We start from the raw sequence: 23,244 nt of genomic DNA on the forward strand, positions 1-23,244 counted from the left end.
CAGAAAAAGTTACATCCGTTTCCCCCTACTTTGTTGCGTTCGACGAATTTTTCTAGACCAAAAATGGTATGGAAGATTGAGTTCTTGCCTCTGAAGGTTTTACACCATTTTTGAAATGCGCATTTGTATCCATAGTCGTAACCCCTTACATCAAACTTAAGCAGAAATGTATAGTGGTTCCTATTTTAGTGTTCATGTGGTGAGAAAAAATAAGAGAGAAAAATAGCATCATGCTATGTACATATTTACTATATAAGAAAAAAAATTAAGTTGTGATAGGAAACTGATTGACTAATACATCTAATAATTGATTAATTAAAATTTCTTCACCTACTCTGTTTCATCAAACTAGTCATTAGTGATAGATCACAACTTGCACTTATGACTGACCAAGAATGACCCGTCAATTCACTTATGACTGCTAATAAGTGACGGATATAACTTGACTCGTCACTTATAACTGACCAAGTATGACCTGTCACTTATGACTGGCCTAAGATAACTCGTCACTTATACCTGGTAATAAGTGACGGGTCAATGATGGGTTATATTACAATCCATCATTAATTTCGTGTCTTCTTTATTTGTTTTTCACGTAGTGAATGAATAAGTAGCTGGATTATCTTATTGTTGTATGTGTGGGTGAAAATGTGGATCCTGTGAAAATACCAAGGAAAGCGAACAGGAAGTTTTCAAGGACTGCATAAAGTTACAGTATGTGGGAGGGAGCATGTTCTATATACTTCTTTGAAAACTTGTAGACTCAAACTAAGTTACATGCATTTTTTATTGTTATTGAGTTTGATTCAGATTTGCATTTTTCACACGAGCTATTTGCTGTCAGCAAAATAATCTTTGGCGGTTGTCCTTGACACTTTCTGGCTGCCGAGAAATAGCCGAACCCTGGTTGTTATTTCCAGTAGCTAGCTCCAATGGATCATATGTATCAGCTCCAACAATAATATGGAGCTAGCTTCTACAGACAAGTTGGAAAATAGGTACTTTCACTACCAAAAAAGGGTCATTCGCGTCTCCTCTTCACTGCCGATTCAAAAATACATATCACTGCTTGTTCGAAAGCTTCAACCGCACATAAAAAGCTGATCCAACAAGAACCGACTATGATAGTGATTAACTATGTCCATTATTAACACAACATCACTGCCGATTCTTGTTACAAACCGGCAATGGTATTCAAATTATTATTGCCATTTGTAGCTAAGAACCTGTAGTGATATATCACTGTTGGTTCATAACACGAACCGGCAGTGATATTAGCTCATCAAAAGACGTGCTTTCTATAACCTGCAGTGATAATGGCTATCACTGTCGGTTGTGTTTACGAACCGTCAGTGATACTTAAAAATCCATATGTCTTCACGCGCTGCTCGGCTTCATGTGCCCGGCTACTCAACTTCTCCTAGCGACTTTAAATGTTGCTCACTCTCGCAGTTTCGCTCGTTCGCTCTATCACTCTCGCTTGCTCTCTTTCTCGCACGCTCACTCTCGCCCACCGCCACCTTCCACCGCCGCCCCCATCTCCGCGCGATCCTTGGATCCACCGCCGCCTCCATCGCCTTCTCCTGGGACACCTCCCACACCCGCGACCTCGTCCGGGGAGGAGGAGGCCTTGTCGGGTGGGTCGTCGGACGAGGCGCCCCCGACCTCCTTGGACTCCAGCATTTCGCCAGGAACCCCCTCGTCGGACAACGATGTGTGGGATCTCTTCATTGACGAGCTGAATGCCAAGAATGTCCGAACGAGCTCGGAGGAGGAGGAGGAGGAGGAGGAAGAGGAGGACCTCGGTGATGGCAATGATGCTGACGGCGACAACGACGGTGATGACGAGGACGAGGACGAGGATGACAACTTCTGTTCGTGGGTTGAGTATCATCTCGGCCGCAGGTAGCTAGCTATCTTAGGGTTAGTCGATGCATGCATTAGGGTTTTTGCACGTGGTTTAGGGTTTTGTGCGCAGTCATATGCATGATAGTAGCTTTTGGTGTAATTAGTATAATATGAACTCTATTAATATGGTAATTAGTAATACTAATCTTGTTTAAGTATCACTATTAATATTTTTTTTCCTGGATATAGTATCACTATCGGTTCCAGCTACGAACCGACAATGATAAGTATACAAATTGAGTGGAGTAAGATCAAGAACCGACAGTAATAGCTTGTATCATTGTCGGTTTGTGTTACGAATCAGAAGTGATATGTACAATCATGAATTGGCAATAATATGAACAATTATTGCCGGTTCATGTTATCACTGGCACTTATTCACTGCCGGTTCAAAAACTGACGGTAATATCAATTTTAAACTGGCAGTGACAACCTTTAATGTAGTATTGTTTAGTCATTGCCATTATCCTTGGTCTGGTCAAAAGTATGCAAAAGGAATGCATATCTGGATTGGCAAATTTGATGGTCTGCGCTGGCGCCTACTATTTGCGTTGATGTGCAGATTTGGAGTGCAGCTGACTAACTACCGCAACTAATCTGGACCAAGCTATCAAGAGAAAAGTTTGATACTTTTATGACATGGAGTAGTCTTAAGCAAAAAAATAATTAATTGTGACATACAACAAAATTAAGAATAGTATCTCGACCAAAAAAAAATGAATTATAGATCCATGACAATATTGCAGGGTCAATCAAAGCTATATATGTTGTTAGAAGAGACTTTCTAGCTGCTGTCTGGACCTGATATGATATTTGAATTGGGATAATCGTACATGTGCTCACTAAACAAAGAACAAATGATGCATTTAATTAATTTGTGGCCTAGCATGACATACTAGTAAGTACTGACTGCTAAGCACGAAGTTCAGGATGGTCCTTATATTGGATGCTGCTGATCGCAAGGCGTTGACGCAGGTATAGATAATTATCAGTTTGCCAACCGAATGATACTCCCAAATCAGATAACGATACAGAGAAGATACTGTGCAGGATTCAGTGATGCAAACAGGTCGATCGCCTGCCTGCCTGCCCGCCTTGTGTGCCTATAAAAGCGCAGCTAGCCGGAGCCGGTGACATCCATCCATCAAACGCCGGCGGCAATTAGAGCTAAGCCAGCCCTAACAAACGCCTAAGCTTGACACCAAACCAGGAGGTGAATCTATCAATGGCTGCGAACAAGAAGGTGCACCTGGCGGCGGTGCTGTGCCTGGCGCTGGTCGCCGCGGCGGTGGCGACCAGACCTGCAGCTGAGACGATGACGTGCGGGGTGCCGACGGAGGTGAAGGCCTGCGCTCAGCAAGTCATCGAGGACTACAACAAGAACAACCAGGGGAAGGTGTTCTCGCCGGATTGCTGCAAGAAGCTCGCGAGCCAGCTGGGTTGCGGCTGCCTCGTCCGCGATTTGGTCCTGGCCGCCAACATCGACACCCAAGAGCCCTTCTGCGAAGACGGCAGCGGCTGCAAGTAGAATCAGTAATTCTAAGCTGAACATGCGTGCATTTCATGCTCGTTCGTGGCTTTTCTATGCATAACCTGTTAATTTGCATGCATCTGTTCTAGCTGATATTGTGCCTCCACTTCGAGAAGCTAGCACACATAAAAATAAAAGGAAGTTCTTGTAGCTCTCGCGGAGCATGCATGTGTGTGCATCGTTGCGTATCAACGATACGCATGTTGTGCATTGTTCATTTGGATCAGTTTGTGCTTTCATTTGTTCGATTATGTATCAACACGATTGTGTAACATTTCTGAATCAATAAAAGTTATGTTGAGGTTTTACATGTTTTGAGAGAGTGCATGTCAATCTGTGGCATACATATAGATACAGTGTCAATAATTCCATGTTTTAGGACCGTGTCAATATCCAAAACCTCATGATTTTGACACGGGATGGTGTTTCTATAAATATTTTATCAAATTCGAACAGACATATTGTTGGCGGTTCTTATACATGCCTCACAAATTAATATCCGCAAGCACACGGAGTCACTGTTGTTGAATTATTTCACCTTGGAGTATTTCAGGTATCATATTTATTTCTTAGAGAAGCAATATTCTAGGTTAGGATATACATTTCAACAAGTATCGAAATTATCAACTATTCCTAATAGGAGTTAGAAATAACGAGTGAATAGGGATACGGACACCATCATCCATGCCTATGCATTCAAGGTAGATACAAAGAGCTAGCTAGTCAATAGACGATATTTAAGTCAGAGTACTACAGTTTCTAATCTAGTGGCCATATATTTAGTACTCTCTTCGATTACAAATGTAGGTCGTTTTAGATTTGTACATAAGGATTAAAAAAGGACATCAAATAATCTTGTTGCCCTTTATTTATTCTGCATTAGAAAAGATAACTCATTTATTTGTGAGAATAATAGTATTTATTAAACAAGGGCAAGACGGGAACAAAAGAGAAAAAATGCATAGAAGTTCGAGAATGACTTATATTTAAAGAATAGTTGAGGATGCTAAAACGACATATATTTACAACCAGAGAGAGTACGATATTTTGCAACATATGTCAAGGTGTGAAAGTACATTGAAAGTAACCCATTACAAAACCTTCACCAAGGGCTATCACAACATTAGCCTCACCTTTAGTGGTATGCCTTTTTGGGTCCCAAAGGACCTACTGGTTATGACCTACAGTCGAGCCCTACTGCAGGAGTACAAGCATTACCAAACATCATTAATTATCTAAGTCCGGAATAACATTGCTGGCTGCACATAATTCTATAGGCCTGCTCGAGGATTACCCAAGCATCTTTAACTCAAAGACTATCCAGGCGTGAGGACACTCAATGGCATTGACACCGGGTATCAGCAGTTATTTCACAACTGTTTGGACTCTAAGGTTTCTGCGGAGCATCAAGACATACATCTAGTGTTTCTCATAGCATATGATGATCACTTTCATTTGAGATAATCAAACCTATTGCTGACACCTCCAGCATGGTGATCGTGCTATGCTACCCTACTTGCCTCCAGCATGGTGATCGTGCTATGCTACCCTACTTGACGTCACCGTTGTTTAAGCTCTAGGCACTACTATGAGTTAGACAAGGAACCTAGTCTAAAGTTACAATGCCGAGGATTCACCCAAAAGATGTATACGTTAGCTTCCATTTTTGATTCTACACACTAGGATAAATTATATTCGCTAAGGAAATATTAAATACTTGACAAGGGTAAAATACTAAAAATATCACCTTTTAAATATGATAAAAGTATTTCATACATCAGAAAGATAAAGATACAAGGGATCCGACTCGTGCCGATACTCTGAAAAAGAATTCTCTAGAACCTGGGCTCAGATGCCCAACTCTAGACTCGACTCTCACGGTGTTGCTTACACTGTTCCTACACTATTCTTGAAGCATCGAACAAAGTGGAGAGTGCCTTGATGGTGCTTTGATGATATGAGAGAGTGAAATGGAGGGGTTATTTATTGGGACGACAGTTGAGCTAAGTTGGTGCGCTAAGCGGCGCAATCCACATCGGCAGTCTACACTTGAGCATCGACCAACCCTTGGATGGAAGGCAGTTGGATCAGGCGGCCCTCCTCTTCTTGACTTGGCATGAAACGCCGAGTGGCCTACCAAGTCATCAAGGTGGCCTAGTCCTTGAGTCGGTCCCTGCCTTGGATTCACCCAGGAGCCGGTGGAAACCTCGTGTTGGCGTTAGTTACGCACACAATATTACTACCGCAAACCCACAGGTTGTTTGTAGCCTTTCACCTAGAGCATTCAGCTATTATTGTATCCACAAGGATCAGCAAGTAAACCGTATAAGTGTAACTACTTTATTTTAACAGACTAGGTCTATTCGTGGATGTGATTGCATAAGGGATGGGGGAACGAATGCAATGGTTGTGTGAAGGCAGGTGGATAACAGATATACAACAGATAGAACAACAAGTCTTAGCTAGATATTAATTAAAGTCTATATTGGAAGCTATTAGGGGAATGGAACCACGTGGGCCCCTGTTCGTTGACTTCGGCCATAATGATCAATTCCCAAAAATCGAAACAATGAGGCTAATGTCAAGGTAGGGATAGTTCCCTTTATGCTCTACAGGGGTTAGGCTCGAGAAAGCATAGCAAAGCCTAAGGGAGGAATCTCGGAGGCGAAGCCTGAAGGACGAAGGGTGCAGCGAAGTCCTGAGGTCGAAGGAAGGCGGCATGAGGACCTTCAGTAATAGAGCGAAGGCTCACCTAAAGGAACCTACAAGCTAGCTGGAACCTGATCAGGAAATGGCCGAAGGGAGATCGTCAGTAGCCTCGACGGAGGGTTCAGTGTGGTCCCCAGGACACATGTCAGGATTTGGTTGTTTAGAGAAATGTAAGTAGATAATGACCGTAATATCCCTGGGATACTCTAGGACATTCTCTGGTGTTAGCAGGAATATTCCTGTGGATAAGGGGTCACTACGTGAAAAATAGACAAATGAGACACGGAATTAGTAACGGGTCGTAACATGATCCGTCACTTATGATAATAGTGACGGGTCGTAACATGAACCATCACTTATATCATGTCATAAGTGCCGGGTCACAAATTGACCCGTCACTTATGAGTGATGCAAGGTGACCCTTCATTTATGAAAAGTAATAAGTGATGGGTTACAGTTTGACCCGTCACTTATGACTAGCCCAAGGTGACCCGTCACTTATGACAAGTAATAAGTAACCGGTCACCTTGAGCACTTATAAGTGATGGGTTAAGTTGTGACCCGTCACTTATGATCTAATATTGTGATCTGTTACTAATGATAATAGTCATAGATAGTTAGTTCACTAATTTTTTATTTTTTTTTTCTTATTTTTTATTACCTAAGCAGCATTAGAATAGGAAATGTATATAATTTTTGCTCAAGTTTGATGTAAGGGGTGGTGGCTATGGACACAAACGCACGTTCCGAAAATGGTGCAGAAACTTCGAGGGGCGAGAACTCAATTTTCCAAGCTATTTTTGGCCTCGAAAAATTCATCGAACCCAACAAAATGGGGGAGAAACGGATATAACTTTTTCTGTAGATGTCTGTAGAGTCAAAAAAAATTGAAAATAGAGTTTGTATGCAAAAGTTATATCCGTTTTACCAGATACACTCTGAGGCACCTATCAAATTGCGATCATTTGCACGAGATATTTAGAAATTCATAAAATATTAATATAATTTTATATGTAAATTATAACCAGTCGCCTATCAAGTTTTATATGTAAATATTAATACATATTTTATATGTAAATATTAATACAAATTTTATATGTAAAATAAAAAAAACAAGTCATTAGTGATGAGTCAAGATTACGACCCGTCACCTATAACCATTATAAATGACGAGTCACGGTTATGACCCGTCCCTTATGGCCTTCGGCAAAGAAGGTAAAAGTATAAAATATCTAATGCACATCACAAACACACGATAGCTGAGGTGGTAACACGCACGCGAGGGGAGGTGACGGGTTCGATTCCCGCTTGACGCAAAGACTGAAAATAGTGCTTAAAAAATAGAAGTGACATGTGACCAGTGGTGATAGACATACGTTGGGATGGCTTGGATGAAAAAAAATATATTTTTTACTTTTTCTGTCAAAAAACGCAAAAAAACGTAAATCAATTATGACATGTCACTTATGACTTCTAATAAGTGATGGGTCACAGTTATGATCCGTCACTTTAACACTTCTGACCTTAATAAGTGACGAACCAAGTTTTGATCTGTCACCAATTATCTTATTGGTGACGGGTACCCATCACTTATGACTAGTCATCAGTGATGCATTCGGAGTGACGGATGTGGTACCTGTCACCCATAACGATTATGACCTGTCACTTTTGAGCTTTTTTCACGTAGTGGGTAAAGATGTAATGACGATGGGAGTGGTTGAGGTATGCCTATAAATACCTCCACTCACTTGATATAATAATAAGAAAGGAACAGTTATTACACCAGCAATTATACATTATTATTCACTATGTTATGATCACGATCCCAATAGTAACTATTAGTTGCAATTCTTAGCTATAAAGATATTTTTACATGATATAATCGAAGCATCTTTAAATATATAAATTTTCTCGATTATCACTACAAAGCCTTCAGAATAATCCCTTTATTCCTATCACGTAGTGGGTAGGTCAATTCCCTCATTTTTAGTGAATATGATCTAGGCAAGTAGACTAGAAGTTAGAAAACACTTTGAAGCCCCAGAAGACTTTAAGGTTGGTTGTGCTAACAGAAGAACTGTAGTCCACCAAGGACGTTTCAACAGGTTAATCTTCACAGGGTAGACTCGAAGAGGTGTCCACATCACTAAAGATCTCCATATTCTACATTTATGCTTTTAGAATATTCTTGGTGGTAGATGACCAACTAGGCCGTACCTACTAGGTCGACCTGAGACACGGCACTGTAGGCACGACCCAGGTACGAAGGTAGATGGGCTGGGCCGGCACGGTACGATGGGCCGACACAGCACGGCCCGGTTTAGATAGGTCGGCACGGGCACGGCCCACCCCGCCCCGCACCGACCGCTTGCGCCGCCCCGGTCGCCCGCCAGCCCCGCCCCATCGCTCGGTCGCGCCGCCCCCACCCTGGCCGCCAGCCTTGCCCCGCCCCGGTCGCGCCGCCTCACCGCTCCGCCCCGCCCTAGCTGCCCACCGGTCTCGCCCCATCGCTCGGTCGCGCCGCCCTCGGCACGGCCGCCGGCCCCTCCCCGCCCCGTCACTCGGCCCCACCGTCCACCGGCCCGGCACAGCCCGGCGTGCTGCAACCGTGCCCGGGCCGGCCTGGCAAGGTACTGTGCTTCACAGGCCGTACCGTGCGCGCAGCACACGGCCCGTTACAGTATCTGGGCCTATCGGACCGTACCGTAGCCAGGCCGTGCCGAGCCGACACGACTGGTCCATTTGACCATCTTTTGTGGTAGCTTATGGATGACTTGCGCGAGAGGAAAGCCATCGCCTTTGGATTTGTCGAGTAGGCCCCCATGCGGATAGTGTCAAGCGGCACTAGGCCCAGTGTCGTGCGGCAACACCCTGAGTCGGGCCTCCCACGTCCTATGTCCTGGTGGATGTTTACCACTTTTCTAGTGAAGTTCAATTATGTTTGATTTCGTTGTCTTTTCTATTGATTCTGTAATATACGCTCAAACGGCACATAATTCTGAGGGTATAATTGTGGTTCTATGAAATTTACTCAAATACAAAGACTCTTGAAGAACCACATACATCATCCAGGGACTCGACAGGACGACCCCCAGGAGCCCTAAAGACAGGCTTTTGAGAGGGTATTAGACCCAGAGGGTCTCAGCTCTCGAGGGTCCGGAAGACACAATTCCTGAAGGGTCTCGAAGACTCATGACCAGCTCAAGAGGAATGACGCAAGTCCCACCTGTCATGGGCCATAACAGTGTAATTGTTGTACTAGACCACATAACCTCCAGTCGACTTCATCGACCCAGCGGACGAGACTTACTAATTACTAATCAACTTTTATCTCTCCTCATGTTCTCCCGCTGGAACTAGGCAAAAATATGTGAGTCGGATTCTGTTCGATGGGAAGTTTCAATTCACACTCAGAAGGCGCCATTGGTTGCCGGCAGCGCCGCTAGCATCCGGGCGATCAACTCAACGAATAGTACAGAGCTGCATACAACATCTACAACAAGCTACCTGACCTTGGGCGTCATAGCTATTTTGTGACCCACTTGCCAAAAAAATCTGGCAGCATTTAGGACAAACCATCCATTGCACAGTGTCGCAACAAAACTAGATGTGCAGAACAGTAACATGCTAGACTTCACCTGAGCCTCGCAACAGAATTGCCCAGGACCATGTTCTGATTCACACAATTTCGCCCAAAAAAAGAAGTCTTTTTTTTTCCCTTTCTTCCTGATTTGAGGTCATTTCATTGTGGACTTATTAAAAACTAAGGTAAACTCCCAGATGGGTTTCAAACAAGAGGTCCACAAATCATAAATCCAAATGCACGTATGGAGGAGGTGTACACTGCCAATTTAGGACATCCTTCCATTGGAGCTACCATGTCGCATTCCTGTCCTTAGTGATGAGCATGTGCTTCCTCCTTTTTTGGTTTCGTCGCCTGGAGACAAATCGTGCATCGTTAAGAACACCAAATCACAAAAAACTAACAACTGAAGAAACTAATTCAAGAAAAAATAGGTAAACAAAATAACAAGATCTTTACAACTTCAATGGACATGCAAACTAATCTGAAAGCTAAGTGATAAAAAAACTACTTGCACTACAGTAAGGTGAAACCAACAACATGCATTTATCACACTTGGAAACAAATATGTTTATTACTTACAGAGGGAAAAAATTAGGGGAAATCAAACTCATCAGTATAGAACAGTTCAATCTATAAACATGGCAACAAGATCCACTGAACCACAGCTCACTATCAAGGTATGTAGGCATGTGAATGAGTTAAGATGCTTAATTAGTACAGGATTTACACAATTCTGAAGGTTAAAAAGAACCAACATCAACATTTATCAAACGAGTGACATAAAAGGGCAATAGATTGGTAGATTAAATATTAAAGTACCATCAAACATATCAATTAAATCACTGTAATGGTTTGGACCAAGAATTGGTAAGATACTTTAGACATAAATGCCAACAGTTGCATAACATGATCAGACAATTATTTTTCAGGATAATTCATACTTGCATTGAGAAGATAGTTAGATCCTAGGAACTCCATGAATAGTGAAACTCCAAAATATTCACAATAAAAGAGTAATACATAAGTAAACTTAAGCTTTTCAATGTGGTGCATTTATAATGTAAAACTCACAGGTACTAGATGAACGAAAACAAATTTGAACCCATACAACATTCAGCAGCAAAACAAATTGTGTGCCAACTGCCAAGTATAAGTGGCCCACTAATATATAGTTTCCATATAAGAAATAGAATCTTATCAGATTTTAAATACTGATGCCTGGTACAGGCGGAACTAGAAGCTTAAGATTGAACAATTTGGCAGCAGAAGGCTCGACCATATAAATAAATTGCTTGCCATCTAATGAATTCCATCAAGATTCAAAAGTCAAGACAATATAGCAATAACAGATTCCATAAACCTTCTAGGATCATAATATCTCTATGTGAATAGATGCATGCTTGGCTTTCAATGCAAAACTTTTAGGAGCACATTTTCTTGAACTGCTCGGTTATACAAGTAGTGGAATACGTGCTAGTTAAATACATCAATCTGAGAAATCTTAAACATCGTCGTGTAACCCTGCATTCGAACCTATCGGCCCATGGGTTAATATCAGAATGTGCCAACTCAAGGTCAAACCAGCATAGACCTACATACACATTTTGTATTCAGGGTCAAACTAACATCTTTTGGAACTACTCAGTCATAAATAAATTTATACTAAACAAGTTCAACTAAACACATCGATTAAAAAAAGTTCAATTAAACACATGGACATAGGTAGAGGCCCATAAACACACAAGGGAGACAAACAGCACACATAAAACAGTTGTCACCAACATAAAGCTATCAATCATTATGTGACAGTCACAGTATCACCAGAAAGAATTAGGAATTAAGCCATGCTACCAGAAACTCCAAATATACTCACATCACTTAAATATCTCAAGCTGTGAAACTTATGTATCATTAGGAGATGGAATCAACTGTAAACCACATTTTGAAGAAAAAACAGTTAAGCAGGAATCCAGTCAAAGAAACCTAAAGGAGCCATGGCCTTGTGGTGTACTACCAGAACGAACAAGTCGTGACCGAACAAGCATTAACTTGCACACACACTTCATCAAGTTTCTCTTTAATGTAAATCGTTCTGTTGATACTTGATACCTTTTGGAACTACTCAGTCATGCATAAAAACAATACTGCTCACTACAGTTCAACTAAGCACACCAACATAGGTACAGGCTTTTAAACATGCCAGGGAGACAAATAGCACGCACAGAATCAGGGATAGAAAATGTGACAGCCGCAGAACCAGCAGAACAATTGAAGCCACTCTACCAGAAACTCCAGTTACACCCAATTCTCCAGCCTCTAATCAGCTCTCGGTTCATATCATTCAGAACCACGAATACCAACACAGCATCGCATCCAATCTAATCCTAGAACTGCACCTAGCCGGCGTCTGGCACCTAAACCCTAATCCGCACCAAACCTGTCCTGTGGAAATCGAACCATTTCGTCCCGACGCTACCGGATTGCGCTAAATCGCAGCCCAATTCATGGATTCAACAATCGACACATCACCGCGGTGTAGACGAGTTACCTTGAGGATGGACAGCTTGATGGTCCCGTAGACGACGCCGACGCCGAAGGCCGACGCTCTCGCCACCTGCAGAGACAAGACGAGGAAGCGGGATGAGAGAGGGTCAGATCCGATCCGGAAGCATCAGAAGCTTCTGGAAGCGACAGTAGGAAGCGTTGCGTGAGGGGACTTACGAGGGCGAGGGTGCTGACGCCGGAGTAGGGGCCCGGGGTGAACGGCATGGCGACGGGATCTGAGTCGGCGAGGGTTTGAGGGAGTGGAGGAGGCGCGTCGTCTTCGTCGTGGCGGAGAAGAGGAGGAAGAAGGGTGGGCCTATTATGGGCCGTCGACGGGAGTGCGGGCCCGGCTGAGGTATAAGGTGGGACCCGCGTGTCATTGAGCGCAAGAAGGAACCTGGATTACAAACTTGACTTATTTCGAAGGATAGGGGACATGGGCAGGCAGCTTCGATGGTTAGATGTTAGTTTTATTTTATAGTTTTATTTTATAGATGTGAAGAGAGGAGAAGTAAATAGAGATAAAGATAAAAGTAAACTGCTAGTTCTTATTTTACAGATGTGGAAGAAGAATTAAGAATATAAATTTTGAAAATTATGTTCTCAGCTCTAACCATTAGAGCTGCCCTTAACCACCGTGATGAACATAAATTTCACAAATCTACAATTATGAGTTCAAATCCCAAAAAATCATAGTGGAAAATCCATATGAACCCTCCCAGCTCACGGTTGGAGCTTTCAAACATGTCACAAAAAGTCTGAAATGGCAAAACTCAACAAATTTCTGAATAATTCATACCACCAGGAACTCGCAAAGCCACACATAATACTTTAGTATCCATTCATATACAAGCACAGTAGTACACACGGCCAATGGTAGTGGTACAAACATGCAACCCCAACAAACTCTCAGAAACCAACCAATCTGACATTAGGGCATCCACAGATTCTACCAGCAGGGGGCTTACATAAATAACATCCATTGGCACGGCACCAACACACGCAAAAACTCTTAGAAGGAGTTAAAAAGAAGCATAAGTTACAAACACAGTCAATCATCCATTGCCGCTTCGCGTCGAGCTGGGCGCGGGAGTAGCAACTGATAAGCTTAGCCTCGCCTAAATACTGTCAGAGAAGGGTGTGTATGAACAATTGCACATGTCAGGATATCTGGCTACAGAGGCTTCGGGCTAGGCAGTTGGGGCCTTTCCAGCCTTGGAACCGTGAAACAGGGGGAGAAGAGCATGGGCAACGCGGGGGTTCTAACTTGAAGCCTTGTGGAACAAGGTCGGGGACCCTGCATGCAGTGATGACATACTTTCAGCACAAATAATACCTATCAATGAATTTATGAGAAAGCCAGAACGTCTATGTGCGATGCTTTGAGCACTTTGATCGGAACTATATCAGGGCTACATGAATAAAATGGGGTCAAAAGTAGAAAAGATCAAAGCGCAAGGTTCATCAGGAGTATATGACAGTTCAAGAAATGCAAAATAACGCTTTGTTAAAAGCTCAAAGACATCAATCATCAAGTAAGGGATTGCACAAGTTCATGGTAGATTTCAAATATTTATCGTGATTCAGTTCAATGCACAAACACTACTAAATCAGAAAGCTACCAACAAACTATATGACGGTTCCTTTATGAGCAATCGAAACTAAGAGAAGATTACTGTTTGTCCATATGTACAAAAAGATGCAATTCATACAACGCACCAAGAGTTACAGCATTTAATATTGTCTATGCACATAAGCTACCAAACTAGCCACTGCAGGTGACGAAACATAAACCACATATTCTGCCATATCTTTATTCTAGTACCCGAGTGTTCAGCCGTATCCTTACTTCTAATCCTTATTTCTAATCCCCCAAGTGTATGTGTGATGGTCCTTTATGAGCATCTCTGACTCACATAATGCTCATCTAAATTCCATCAACTTTATTATATGTCCATATTTACAGCAGGACACCACTCATGCGGCCTACCAAGAATTAGGACATTGTATTTTTAGAAGCAGAAAGTGCTACAATGCCATAGAAAAATTAACATTTTACTAGCCACTTTAGGTGATGAAACATAAACCACATATTCTGCCATATCCTTATTCTAGTACCCGAGTGTTCAGCAGTATCCCTACTTCTAATCCTTATTTCTAATTCCCGAAGTGTATGTGTGATGGTCCTTTATGAGCATCTGACTCACATACGCTCATCTAAATTCCACCAACTTTATTATCTGTCCATATTTACAGCAGGACGCCACTCATGCGGCCTACCAAGAATTAGGACATTGTAATTTTAGAAGCAGAAAGTGCTACAATGCCATAGAAAAATTAACATTTTGTTAGCGTCTTTAGGTGATGAAACATAACCCACATGTTCTGCCATATTCTTAATTCTAGTGCTCGAGTGTTCAGCAGTATCATTACTTCCAATCCCCAAAGTGTATGTGATGGTCCTTCATGAGCATCACTGACCCACATAATGCTCACCTAAATTCCATCAACTTTATTTTCTGTCCATATTTACAGCAGGACGCCACTCATGCGGCCTACGAAGAATTAGGACATTGAAATTTTAGGAGCAGAAAGTGCTACAATACCATAGAAATTTAATATTTTACTAGCCACTTTAGGTGATGAAACATAACCCACATGTTCTGCCATATCCTTAATTCTAAGTACTTGAGTGTATGTGTGATGGTCCTTCATGAGCATCCATGACTCACATAATGCTCACCTAAATTCCATCAACTTTATTGTTTGTCCATATTTACAGAAGGAAACAATCCATGCGGCCTACCAAGAATTAGGACATTGTAATTTAGGAGCAAAAAAAGTGCTACAATACCATTAAAATGTTAATATTTAACTCTGCAGAGTATGCTTGTTTCTGCCAGTAAATAAACGTACCAGCAGCATGAGGTTAACACTAACAGTGAGTTTGCAAGTGATATAAAGTGTAAAGGCTGGTAGTCAAGGATGAAGAAAAATGTATCCTGCCAGGTTCTTAATAATATCTTGTGAGTGAATGCATGATGGTCCCCCATGATCACTTATAACTCACTTAATACTCATCTAAATTTCATCAACCTTATTCTTTGTCCATATTTACAGAAAGATTCAATTCATGCAGCCTGCCAAGAATTAGGAGATTACAGTTAAGAGCAACAAGAGGTACATATTTACTATGTACAGGATATAAGTGTAGAACACAGTGATAAATTGGTTAGCAATACATATTCCAGTCCAGTACATGCACATTTCTGATGGTTCTATACATATATTCTAGGAATCATAGAGAGCAAACCTAATTCCTCGCTTTATTCTCTATCCGTATTTACAGCAAGACAAAACTCATGCATACAGCCTACCAAGAGTTTTTTTAGATAAATTATAGAAAACACATTTAGTCTATTTGTTGATGCACATGAGCAAAACAGTTCAGAGCCCAATATTGTCCATTGACTATACATGGATAACAAATATAAAGGGTCGATAAACAAGAACTAGTCATAGATCATAAGGTGCAATACGAGCCTACTAAACACCTGTAAATAGAATACTTACATATAAGGACAAGCCACGCTTGCGCTTTTGACTAGCATCAGATTGCCCTCTTGATTGACTTTGTATCTCTTTTGCACTTGGCACGCGCGTTCTGGAAGTCTTCACTTCTCTCTTAACTGATGTGGCCTGGGAATTGCTTGATTTTTCCATTGAAACGGGACCTTCAGACTTAGATTTTCTGTTTGTCTCATTAATATTCTGCTTACACTTTCCACTAGTCTCAGGTTGATCATCTTTATGTTTATCAGTTTCAACATAGTTACCCTTGACCATGGAGTGCATTTGTTTTAGCTCATCCTCAAGACTTATCATCTTCTCTTTGGCACTAACCACCTCTGCTCGCAGTCTGTTGATTTCATCATCCTTCTGTTGGGCTGCCACTTTCAACTCATCTACATTCTGCTGAAGCTTTTCTGCTGCTTCAGTAGCTTGCTTCGCCTCTATGGTCTTTTTCTTACAGATTTCTCTGTACTCCTTCTCCATTGTGTTATGCTGGTTCCACACAAAATTTCTTTCTGCACGTATTGCAGAAATTTCCTTGTCCTTCTCTGAGCTCAGGGTCTTGTAAGCTTGCTTTAGTTTCCTTAACTCTGCCCTTAAATCTTTTGCGCTGTGCTGGTGACTGACATTGCTTTCACTAAGCTCTGCCTGACTTTCAATCTCCTTCAGTTTTATCTAGCATTATGAGAAACGTGCAGAGAGGCAAAACCATAAGACAATGATTAAGAAGATCAGTGATACACGCGTGAGTTATGAAAGCCACAATGTGCCAGCCATACCAAACTTATGTTTCAGTAACTACCTTGAGTTCGTTGTTTTCAGCAGCCAAAGTGGATATAAAACTTCTGAAATCCTCCAAATCATTCTCTGCGAGTTCTGGTTTGAACACGCAGTGGAATGATATCAGTAGCAACACAAATTTATTGTAAAAACCAATGTTGCACACAACGAAAGTAACAACAATGGAATTCCAAACAGTAACATGGAGACGTAGTAAACATACAAGGTGCTAACTTCTAGTGTAGGGCATAATGTAGGGGGCAATTGACTATTTGCCACCATACCGGATGGCGCACGCCCAAATGCCATCCTACCAAAATTTAACTCCCAAATACCACCCGGGCCTGTTGGCAGTGACACGGATGAACAGTAGCCGCTAGGAAAGTACTGAGAGCAAGAAAAACTTGTGCAATTCAAACTAAATATGTCAATTTTTGTACATGCTCTATAATTCATAAGCAACCGATTTTAACTGGATTCACCTAAAATCTTGTGTAGAATTCAAACTAAAATTCCCCAAAAGGTGCTCCTTTTGCAACTTCTAGCAATTTTTAAGGCCTCACAAAAATTACCAAAAAATCTGGAAAATTCACTAATATTCCTATAATGTAATGTACTAATTTATAAAATTATCTTACACCCTAGGTTATAAGATGAAAAAGTGAGTTCCTTTGTAATGCACATTTATTAGTGCTAATGATATAAATATTAGGAATACTAGTGAATTTTTTCAGATTTTTTGGGAATTTTTGTGAGGCCTTAAAAATTGCTAGAAGTTGCAAAAGTAGCACATTTTGGGGAATTTTAGTTTGAATTCTACACAAGATTTTTAGGTGAATCCAGTTAAAATGAGTTGCTTATGAATTATAGAGTATGTACAAAAATCGACATATTTTTTGGCATTTTTTAGTTTGAATTTGCATAAGTTTTAGTTTGAATTGCACAAGTTTTTCTTGCTCTCAGTACTTTCCTAGCAGCTACTGTTCATCCGTGTCACTGCCAACAGGCCTGGTGGCATTTGGGAGTTGAATTTTGGTAGGATGGCATTTGGCGGTGCGCCATTCGGTAGGGTGCAAATAGTCAATTACCCCCATAATGTAGAGGTAGATTCCGAAAATACACTAACCCAGTACTACACTATTTGTGGAACAATGATTTAATCTATCATTGTGCTTTTAACAACAAAAGGTTAGGTCAGTTATGCATGCACAGAACATTAAGGGTTTTAACTACGCATCGTACAGCAAAAACAAATATGAAGCATTTTCATGCTTATAGCAGCAAAAGCAGGCTCAGGAAGGGCAGTTGCCAACGAATAGTCATGGAAGCAGAAGAACGAAATCGCCACAGGATACAACCAAAAGAGGGAAATTTAACTTCAACAATCATGGGAGTGCAATTACACAAAGAAAGATACGAACTTTTCGCCATTACAGAAACCCTAATTATTAAAGAACGCAGAGGAACTCAAACTACCAGCGAGAATGGCAGCTTTTCCACCGGTAGCAGCAAAAGTAACCGTGAGAAGCGATAAAAGCAAACCGCTATGAAGATTGAAGAAGCATCAAGATAACGAAAACCTAAATCCGACAGAAATACCACTTTAGAAGACACTTCCCCCTAGGAGCAGCGCAAGTTAAGCCAAAACAAGGGGATCGAGATAATTGAACAATACTTAGGAGCGCATCTACAAGTCAAAAAGATCACAGCTTTACGGCTACAAGAACCTGGAGTCATCGAAAAGAACTCTAATCCCAAGAAAAAGGGTAGATTTTGCACCCACCAGACCGCCCCCAAATTTCCCCCACAGGAACAGGCGAAGCGAGCGCCACGAAACTTAGGGCCTCTTCTTACCTGCTAACTTCTGGTAGCAGCAAAGCTCCATTTCCTTCTTCCCAAGACGCTTCGCCGCCTCGACCTTCTCGGCCCTCTTCCTGCGCGCCTCTTCCCTCGAGATCTGGAACACCCAAGCGCGAAACAGAAACCATAGCCAGCGTCAGCGGCGGAGGAGAGCTACATCCCAAGAGAGGAACCCCGAGGCCGAGACCCCTACCTTCTGGATGCGGGCCTGGAAGATGTCCTCGCGCTCGCGCCGGCCGCAGCGATGGAACTCGAGCTCGGTCAAGAGGTGTGCGCGCTCGACCGCGAGCGCCTCGGCCTGCGCGTGCGTCTGGCGCAGCATCTTCACCAGGCGGTCGAACGCACGGCGCCACTCGGACAGATAGACCTGGCCGTGCGGGGGCGCCGCCGCGCCGCCGCTGCCGCCCATTGCCATTGATTCGAATGGGAGAGCAGAGAGAGAAAGAGAGGGAGGCGAGGGGATGACCGTTTGGGGTTTGGGTTTTTTTTTTCTTTCCTTCGTGTGAGATGCGGTGCCACCTCATTCATGTATGAGGGGGGGGGGGGAGACGACCGTTGGATGCTTATCTAGGCGGCGGCGGGAGGCGAGGTAGGTTTCACCCGTTTTGTGGGGGCCCCCTGCCACTGCTGGGAAATTTTGAACTCTCTCCCCCCAACACACTTTATCAACCTCCATGATAATCAAAGCCGATTAAGTCTTTTTTCTATTGTATTAGTGGTGATGATGTTCATGAGCAAGCAAATCAGCGAAGCATATGTGTAATGAACAAATGAAAGAAGAGAATACGAGTGGACAAGACTTTAGACCACAAATTCTAAGCACACATGGATCTGGACAGCGCGGTGGAGCACCGACCAATGGCATTTTGCCTCTGGCGTTGTCTTCCCTTCGTCTTCTTTATCTCTGTCATGTCGCCGAGATCTGAGAGGGACAAGTTCAGGTGTGGAGCCCAGGAGAGGAAACTCAGAAGAGGAGGAGGTGATTCACCTCGCCGGAGAGGTTCCATTGCTAGAGGAGTAAGAGGACGGAGGAGGTAGCGAGCGAGGGAGCAGAGAAGAAGGCGGTCCTCGTGACCCTTGCGAGTGAGTCATCACGGCCACACGAGGAAAGTATCCTGGCGTGCTGAGCGTGGCTCTTTTCTCCGTTGAAGGTTTATCTAGTCTCTAAGTATGATTTCGGTAATTACTGATAATACCTATAAACTAATAATTGTATTGAGAATTGTTAGTAAGTTGTTCCGTAGGTGATGCATAGAGGATTGATTATGGATTCATTGAGAAATGTCATGTAATCAAAAGAGATGCATCAAGATAAATGAGCTTTAGGTGATACTCATATAGGTGGTGATAATACTTATGGACTAACAATTATGCTAAGAATTGTTAACAGGTTGTTCCATATGAGATGCATAAGTGATAAATCATAGATTCGTTGAGGAATTCTATAAGATCAACGAAATGCATCGATGTCATTGAGCTCTAGGTGATGCTCATGAGATAAAGGAGAAGCTCAAGAAGAACAATGATAAGTGTGAAGGCTAAGTCACTTTGTGGATATTACGTGACTAAAAGTATGATATTATCAATTGAGTTTTATGGACTAACCCATGTGCTATGTGCTTGAGAGTGAGTAGGGTTAGGTTCTATATGAAGATTGACAATGAGAGTGAATGCCAAGTTACTTGTGAAGATCAAGTGACTTAAGGTATAAAATTGTCAATTAGATTTTATGGACTATCATATATGCTTTGTGCTTAAGAGTGAATTGGGATTAGGTTCCATAAGAAAACATGAGTTGAATTGAGATATTCAATATACCAAGTTGGAATAGCAAGATCAAGATAAGCTTAGTGGACAACTTATATGCTTAATGCTTGCGGTTCATGTCTTGATGGTGAACCAAATGAAGATGACGCGAAGAGTGGAATCTCCTATGCTTAGTGCCTAGGAAGCTATCAAGAGAACTTCATTTAGTTTTCAGAGATTGAGTGAAGATCAAGATGGAAGCGAGGATGAGCATTGTCATCAAAAGAAGAGGAGTTGATGATAAGCCTTCAAGAGCTATGAGAAGCGTCATCAAGAAACCTTTACCTCAAGGCAAAGGTATAACTAGAATAGGTTTTTTAGTTTTGCTGGTCTTAAAGAGTTTGGTGGGAGATTGGGTTATAGGATCGATAGGCATACTATCAAGAGGGGCTACCGAAAGCGTTACTCGATTTGTTGTGTCAAGTGCTCAAACCATATGCTTAGTGCGGGATCGGTTTGTGTTGAGAGTTCATTTTAGAAGTCCGGGGTACCTAAAAGGTATTTAGATTTAACCCTTTTGTTGTTGTCTACCTTAGTGACTAAAAGTAGTTGTGGCCAAGCCTTGGTAATGTTTGGCATGTTTCATGCAGTACCTAGTTTAATCTTAGGGGATTAAGCTTTGTACAATAGGTGGAAGTGTCTGAATCAGATTTTAGAGTGTTTCTAGTTTTGATCCAATGTGGTTGAGATCATAAAATTAGTTGGGATGTGTAGCCCTCTAAGTAAGCTTATCGTAGGGTCTGAGATCACTGAAATCGGACATCAGGTTTAAAAGTTATCCCTGTTTTTTGGAGTGTCAGTTGTGCTAATCGGATGTTCTGATGGACCATCCAATTTTCAGAAAGTTGGTGTTCTCGGGTTCGAGTTAGTTTTGGATTGAATGTTCCGATACATATATCGGATGTTTCGATGTGCTGTTTTTCCCAGGTCTGGGAGTGCTCTGTGTCCCAGATCTGACCGTTGGGATTCAAAGGATCGGATGTTCTGATCAGTACAGAGTCTGTCTAATGGCTAGTTTTTAGAGTTAGGGTATTTATACCCCTTTGCCTCCTTGCGTGGGGGCAAGTCTTTGGAGAGGTTTAAAGGTATTTTTTGGTGCTTGCAAAGGCTTGAGAGGTATTGGAACTTGGTGTTCCACCTTTGAGCGATCTCTTTCTCTCTCTAGGATTGCTTCGTGATATCCAAGGCTTTTGTGGTTTAGTGAGTAGAGAGAGGTGTGATGCTTTGGTAGTCTACAGTTGGCGCATTAGTTGCGTGTGTTTGAGCACTTGACGTTGATCATATGCGAGTTCGGGAGTTTGTTACTCTTGAAGAACACCGTCTCTTAGACGCCTTAGTGGTGGATTATCGACGATCTCCTCAAGTGAAGATTGTGAGGAAACCCGAAAGTGGTAGTGGAACTCACTATTTCCATAGTGGAGGAAGAGTTGGTCATAGTGGAGACAACGAGTGCATTGTGCAACCTCGTGAGGAAAATGGTTGAAAGAAATCCGGCTCAAGTGTGACCGAGCTTCCTCAATGGATATATAGTATATCAGTGGATATCCGAACTTCGGTAATAAACTATTTGTCTCTATATCTCTTTACTCTTGTGCATTACTTTGATATTCCTGCTTGTATGTTTTTATGTATGTGCATTGAGTTAAATTTGTGATATTCTATCTAGCTGTTTTTACCTGCATCGGACATCTGATCAGTAGCATCGGAACTTCCGATTAGAGTTTCTTGCATATCTTGCTAGAATTGAATAATCTTTATCATCTTAGGATTGTAACCTTCACATTTGTTTAGGGTGATTGTGCACTAGTTGAGCCTAGCATATTTAGATTTTTCACTTGTAAAAAATCCGTTAGTTTATTTTCGCTGTAAGTTTAGACCAACTATTGAATAAGAGGATGAAGTTTTCAAAAATGTCTATTCACTCTTCTCTAGGTAACATCATTATCCTTTCAATTTGTATGAGAGCCAAATCTCTCTTTTAGGGTTTTACCACGTAGAGAGTAAACATGTCGACTAATGGATTAATGCACATAGATTCACTCATATTAAATGGTTCTAATTATTTTGAGTGGAGTAATCGTATCCTTATAAATTTAAGGATTTTGGGTTCTCAAATAGAGCGATGAAGGAAGGAAGGAAAGGAGACAGGGGATGGATTACACCCACCTTGACAGGCTCATTGTTAGAGCCCGTGTTACGGATTTGGAGGACATACCCAAATTCATAGTCCTTTCTGAACGAGAAGGTTTCCAAGGGCAGTCCTGGACTATTCAATGTGAGATTCTGTAACAAGATCTCCTAGGTGGATTGCCAGCAGGCAAAGACCCAATACCTGATATTAGAGGTCCCGATAACCCATCATATGACTTTTTTGGTTTTGGCCAGCATGGGCAAGGCCCTCATATTCCTCAAGTTCAACCGGACAATGGTCCCAAGTCCCAATCGCCAACATAACAATAGGGTATTGGTCCTTGGTAGCACGCTGCAGATCCTCATGCAGCACCGGTAGCACAAGTAGCAGATGAGCAAGAGCCAGGACAAGAACTACAACTAGATGATCAACCTTAGGGATTCTTTTGCAGGAATTCGTAATCTAAATGCTCTACCTGGTGAGGAGATAGGCCTGCCTGATCTTAATGCAGCTGCATTGGAATAGGTTGCTGATCAAATCCCTCTAGCCCCAATTCCTCAATGGCCTTGAGCTAGAGAAGCTATATTTGAACCTCAGGATGTTGTCAACAATTTGGTTCATGGGGTGAACGATCGAAATGGCTTACAACTCAGTGTATCACTTTTAATGGGCCTTCCTAGTGCTTCTACTTCTTTGGTTGCATATGATGAATCAGTATAGAACATGGAAATTGATATGCAACTAGAACAGGTACAAGATAATGTCCAGCCTCTAGTGATCCTAGCCCTGCCAGCACAAGTCCAGCATGCTACCTTC

At 42.0% G+C, this 23,244-nt stretch overlaps 1 protein-coding gene, 5 non-coding genes and 1 pseudogene across 7 annotated transcripts; all 7 read right to left on the reverse strand.

Moving 5' to 3' along the window:
- Positions 1 to 9,642: 9,642 nt before the first annotated feature.
- On the reverse strand, positions 9,643 to 12,618 carry LOC133923856 (uncharacterized; annotated as a pseudogene).
- A 433-nt stretch (positions 12,619 to 13,051) lies between these two features.
- Positions 13,052 to 18,987, reverse strand: LOC133923857 (uncharacterized). Of its 2 annotated transcripts, XM_062369132.1 has the most exons (6): positions 18,685 to 18,987; positions 18,486 to 18,588; positions 16,654 to 16,727; positions 15,852 to 16,526; positions 15,195 to 15,418; positions 13,439 to 13,575 (listed from the first exon to the last, which is right to left on the reverse strand). In XM_062369132.1, the coding sequence occupies exons 1-5, from the start codon at positions 18,904 to 18,906 to the stop codon at positions 15,410 to 15,412; spliced, it is 1,083 nt and encodes a 360-aa protein (XP_062225116.1). In that variant the 5' UTR covers positions 18,907 to 18,987; the 3' UTR covers positions 13,439 to 13,575; positions 15,195 to 15,409. The 2 variants fall into 2 exon arrangements, with proteins under 2 accessions (XP_062225115.1, XP_062225116.1); XM_062369131.1 differs by lacking the exon at positions 15,195 to 15,418 and having other exon boundaries at positions 13,052 to 13,575; positions 18,685 to 18,984.
- LOC133925687 (small nucleolar RNA snoR103) lies at positions 14,157 to 14,262 on the reverse strand. Its single transcript, XR_009910959.1, has one exon. It is a non-coding gene; the product is annotated as a small nucleolar RNA snoR103 (small nucleolar RNA).
- LOC133925690 (small nucleolar RNA snoR103) lies at positions 14,450 to 14,552 on the reverse strand. The gene has a single exon (XR_009910962.1). It is a non-coding gene; the product is annotated as a small nucleolar RNA snoR103 (small nucleolar RNA).
- Positions 14,726 to 14,831, reverse strand: LOC133925689 (small nucleolar RNA snoR103). The gene has a single exon (XR_009910961.1). It is a non-coding gene; the product is annotated as a small nucleolar RNA snoR103 (small nucleolar RNA).
- Positions 14,973 to 15,078, reverse strand: LOC133925688 (small nucleolar RNA snoR103). Its single transcript, XR_009910960.1, has one exon. It is a non-coding gene; the product is annotated as a small nucleolar RNA snoR103 (small nucleolar RNA).
- Positions 15,311 to 15,417, reverse strand: LOC133925691 (small nucleolar RNA snoR103). The gene has a single exon (XR_009910963.1). It is a non-coding gene; the product is annotated as a small nucleolar RNA snoR103 (small nucleolar RNA).
- Positions 18,988 to 23,244: the final 4,257 nt, after the last annotated feature.

This window comes from Phragmites australis, chromosome 7, assembly GCF_958298935.1.
Source record: "Phragmites australis chromosome 7, lpPhrAust1.1, whole genome shotgun sequence".
NCBI lineage: Eukaryota > Viridiplantae > Streptophyta > Magnoliopsida > Poales > Poaceae > Phragmites > Phragmites australis.